Source organism: Mus pahari, chromosome 12 (assembly GCF_900095145.1).
Source record: "Mus pahari chromosome 12, PAHARI_EIJ_v1.1, whole genome shotgun sequence".
In the NCBI taxonomy this organism is placed as follows: Eukaryota; Metazoa; Chordata; class Mammalia; order Rodentia; family Muridae; genus Mus; species Mus pahari.
The window spans coordinates 14,658,083-14,663,057 of NC_034601.1; the positions used below are offsets into that span (position 1 = coordinate 14,658,083).

General features: G+C 42.5%; 1 protein-coding gene across 3 annotated transcripts in view; it reads left to right on the plus strand.

Moving 5' to 3' along the window:
* The window catches only part of LOC110330006 (protein HIRA), an 89,492-nt gene that overhangs the window by 32,341 nt on the left and 52,176 nt on the right, over positions 1-4,975 (plus strand). For all 3 annotated transcript variants that reach the window (XM_021209940.2, XM_029544343.1, XM_029544344.1), the window contains 2 exons: positions 2,134-2,301; positions 4,707-4,820. In XM_021209940.2, the coding sequence (XP_021065599.1) occupies positions 2,134-2,301; positions 4,707-4,820 (282 nt within the window). The remainder of the gene's footprint in view (positions 1-2,133; positions 2,302-4,706; positions 4,821-4,975) is intronic.

Here is a 4,975-nt window from a genome sequence, read left to right on the forward strand (position 1 = left end):
GAGCTCAGGGGGTACTGGTTAGTTCATATTGTTGTTCCACCTATAGGGTTGCAGCCCCCTTCAGCTCCTTGGGTACTTTCTCTAGCTCCTCCACTGGGGGCCCTGTGTTCCATCCAATAGCTGACTGTGAACATCCACTTTCTTTTCCTTTTCCTTTTCCTTTTCCTTTTCCTTTTCCTTTTCCTTTTCCTTTTCCTTTTCCTTTTCCTTTTCTCTTCTCTCTTCCTTTCTTTTTTTAAGTAGACTTCTGAGTTTAATTTGGGTTGTTTACACGTACCTGGGTGTTGGGTTTTTTACTGGCTCTTGGGTACCAGTGGCTCTACTCCTGAAGAAGATTGCCCCCCTTTCTCTAGCAGCCTTTTGCAGTTCTTTATATGCTCTGGATATTAATATCCTCTTTGAGTAATAGGTGGCAAAGACTCCCATTCTATAGACTGTCTTTTGTTGTGCTGATAGTTTCCTTTGCAGAAGCCTCTTGATCCCATTGGTTAATTCTTGGTTCCATTTCCTGTTTTGTTAGAGTATTTAGTGACAGATATTAAAGCTAAAGAAAACCTGTGAGTTGTCCCTGTAGCATTATGTGCTTGACTTGGGGGTGAACTGCTTTCTTACCTTGGAGAGTGTTCACAAGTGTTCACAAGTAGAAGTGGCTCTCTCAGGTTATTGGTTGTGCTTTTGCTTTGTTTACTGACAGTCCCACTGTAGGCCAGCTGGCTTCTCTGTTGGGAAGAATACAGTTTATACAACAGGGAGGGAGATCAGACTGTAGTAGTTTCTGCAGTATTTTACTGTTTACTTGCATTCTGATTTCATATGGAATCTGAGTTGACTGTCATCGATTACATATCTGTTAAGTATCTTTTGTTATATAAAGCAATACTGGGTATAGACAAGTAAAAATGGATTGTGATGTGCTCTCTCCCCTGGATACTCATTGCCCAGTGGGAAATACAGACATTCATGTGAATTGTACATATGGTGAAGATAGTGTCCAGACTACAGAAACAGTCTAGGTAAGGGGGTTATGTAAGAGAAGGCTTCAAAAAGCATGTGAAACAGGAGTGGATATTTTCAGAGACAATTAAGTGTTTGGTTACTGGCCAGGGTCAGTTGCAGTATGAAACTTAAAATCATGTATTCAGCTCTCCCAAACCAACACCAGCTGCTTGGCTAGGTCTAGGACTAAGGCCAAATTTTACCTTACCTCCCCTACCTTTTTTGCCACAGCTGTCTGGTGTAGAGGATGTGGCTGTTGCACCTTTCACATCTATGTTGAGGCTTGGACTGCCAGGCACAGGGCTTCTGTGGTTCCTAGTCCTTGGGACCCTCCCACACAGGGGTGAGGAGGCAGTACTGGGTCTTGCTCTACTACTCTGGGACCAGGAAATAAGGCTGACCCAAGCTGATCTTGGCTTTGGACCTATTTCTTTTCATTATCATCATCATCATCATCATCATTTCCTCCTCCTCCTTATCTTCTCTTCCTCATTCTTCCTTTTTTTTTTTTTTTTTTTTTTTTGGGAGGGGTCTGTGAAAGGATACCTGCTTCAACCTTCAGGCCAGTATAGGACTAGTGCCTTTATGCTATGCCTCTTTATAGTATATCAGGACTATATAAATCTCTTCTTCGCAGGTGTCCTCACCAGTTGAAAGTGTAGAGGCAACTTCAAGGGAGTGGCTAGCACAGTAATTACACCTACTGTACTACAGGCACATGTTCCAGTTTGACTGTGGGTGGGTGTCTGTAGCACTTTTTTTTTCCCATTTTTTTTATTTTAGTGTTTTATTTTTGAGGATGCTTTGTAGGTACTCTATGCTGGGACTAACAGGTCCTATTTAGAAGCAGATAGATTTGGCCCATGCGGAGCTGGTAGTCTAAAGGAATGGTCTTTGAATATTCTGTCTTCTGATGTTTTATGTTCACTCATATGGGTAAGCGGAGAATGGATGATGTCACAGTTTCCATACTCATTTGACAGAAAGCTCTTACTGGTGTGCCACCTGGAGAGACTATAAGGTTCAGGCAGAAGTACAGTGCATATCCTGTGAATGTACATTTGTAAATCACAGTTTGATTTATCTTTGAGGTGAGAATTTTCTTGAACTTCTTTCAAGCTTAGATTTTATTTACAGTGTGGAGGAACGACGCATGTGCTCCGGCTTAGTTGGTCACCTGATGGCCATTACCTGGTATCTGCCCATGCCATGAATAATTCTGGCCCCACTGCTCAGATCATCGAAAGAGAGGGCTGGAAGACCAACATGGACTTTGTGGGTCACCGGAAAGCTGTGACTGTTGTGGTGAGTGTCCCTCACCTCAGAAATCCTAGCTGTCAGTACCATCCTGAGCTGTCTGCAGTGACCTACATGTGTCTTTAGAGCTTAGGGAGTGTCAGCTTCCCAAAGACATCTTTCAAAGACTGTGTCTCAAGGAGACTGAGCACTGGGCTTTCGGAGTCAGCACATTACGATGCATCTTTCATTTTAAGCATGCTTAAATATTTTAGGACTATTTTTATAAAATGGAATAGGATTGTTTTATATTTGTTAAATTCTAAAATAGTAAATCTCTTTTGGGTCAGTCTTAGGAATATTGTAGCTCTGTGCTAGGCTTTATGTCTGCCCATAGGTGCTCCCTTGCCCACTTCCTGTGAACAAAGAGCATTCTGGGTGTGCTTCTCCCTACACCCAGCAGCAGCCTATTCTGAGAATACTAGTGTGTGCATCCAGTCTTTGTTGTTTTATGTTGTTGGAGTCCAGAGCTTTGTTCATGTTAGGTAAGTGCTCTATCACCAAGTTATAGCTAAGCCCATGTATCCAGAGAGCCATTGCTCATCTTTTAGACTTGAGAGAATGAGCTCAACACTGGGTGACTTTAATTAGAATGTCTTGAGACTGTCCAAGGCAGGCTATTAAGGAGTTAACAAATACCTCTTAGAATCTGGATTTTTAAATTTTTAATCTAGAATAACCAAATATAAGAGATTGATGGTTAGGTTGATGATCGTGAAGGATTATCCAGAACCTGATCAAAATGGGCTTTTAATTACGTTTTTTAAATTGATTATAAACGACTGTAGTACATTGTACCTTAAAATTTTTCTAGGAGTAAAATAAAATACTGCTTCTTTAAAACTGTGTTGGGAGTCCATGTTGGATTTTGTCAAGACTAGGGCCTTCTTGATATATGTTTGAAATCACTGATTTATATTTAGTACAGTGGTTCTGTGTCTCTTTTATGTGGTACTCAACTGCTCTGTAAGAAAGTAACACTCACATTATGAGGACCTACAAAACTTTGCAAGCCTAAGTAGTGGTAGTAGCAGATCAAGCTCAGAACACACACATTAACTTGCCATTTTGTCCAGTATCTGGTCATCCCCTCTGGAGAGAAAGCCTCTCTGTACATCTGACACCAGGCTCTTAGGAGCTACCTTTTTTGTTTGTAGATGTGCTCCTCTATGATCCTAAGAGCTCTGCCCTCCATTTGTGTGCCTTGTCTTTCTTAAAACATCAGTGAGGCACCTCAGGGAATCTGCTCTCCGTGCCATTGTCCATCAGTAAGACAAACAGATATAGCCAGGGGAGAGAGAAGAAGACCTCCTGCTAGTCTCTTTGGCTTCCTTTATGTGGCCGCTCACTTCAGTCCTAGGGGCTCCAACACCATCTTCTGGCCCTCACAGGCACTGCAAGTTGTGCAGCAACATACATACAAAGCACTCATTTAAAGAAAAAAAGGATGCAGGAAGCAGGCTATGGTGTCCCCTAGCAAGCTCAACTTTTCCTCAGGTCCTAAGGTTGCTGACTCTGCCAGGCAAGGATGAACTGAGGGCTGGAGAGATGGCTCAGTGGTTAAGAGCACTGACTGCTCTTCCAGAGGTCCTGAGTTCAATTCCTAGCAACTACATGGTGGCTCGCAACCATCTGTAATGGGATCTGATGCCCTCTTCTGGTGTGTGTCTGAAGACAGCTACAGCACACGCATATAAAATGAATGAATGAATGAATGAATGAATGAATGAATGAATGAATGAATCTTTGGAAAGAAAAAAAAAGGATGAAGTGAAAAGGGGCAGTTCCGGTAACTTATTCCCCGGACCTGTCTGCTGGCTTCATAAATAGAGCATGTGATAGTGCTGTCTTCAGTCCTTACGTTGCCATTGTACGCATTTATTTTCTGACCTTCTTGAGCTTTCATTTGCATCATCAGCAAAGTATCTCATTGTGCTTCTCAAGACTGAATCATGCATGCTCAGTACTGAGCTTGGAGTCTGAGTGACTTATCTGTGGGCAGAGATTTGGTGTTTCTGATGCTTGCTGTTCTAGTTTGCTTTCTGCTGCTCTAATGAGCACCATGACTTGGTGCAACTTGGATAGGAAAGGATTTATTTGGATTACACATCCTGATTATAGTCCATCCTTGAGCAAAGTCAGGGCAGGAAGCATGAGGGAGTGTGCTTACAGGGTTTCTCTCTTATACAACTCAGGACCACCTGCCCAGGTGTGGGCTGGGCCCTTCTACATCAATCATTAATCAAGAAAATGCCCCACAGACATATCTAAAAGCCAGTCTGATGGAGGTTGTTCCTTTTTCCCAGCAGACTCTAGTTTGTGTCAAGTTGACAAAAACTACCCAGTACACTTGGGTACTTGTAGGACATCTTGGTATTTGATTACTTATTTTAACTGTGGTTATTTGGCTTTAGAAATTCAACCCAAAAATCTTCAAGAAGAAGCAGAAGAATGGGAGTTCTGCAAAACCCAGCTGCCCATACTGCTGCTGTGCTGTTGGCAGCAAGGACCGCTCACTGTCTGTCTGGGTAAGTGCCTAAGCTTTGGTTGTAGGGTAGGTTAAGAACTGGGAAGACAGTGACTCTGGAAGACTTCAAGGAAAGAGAGACCCGTTGTTTTTGATGGTGCACAGTGTATTCCTCACCTTGTGCCTCAGGTCAGCTCCTTTTTTTTTTTTTTTTTT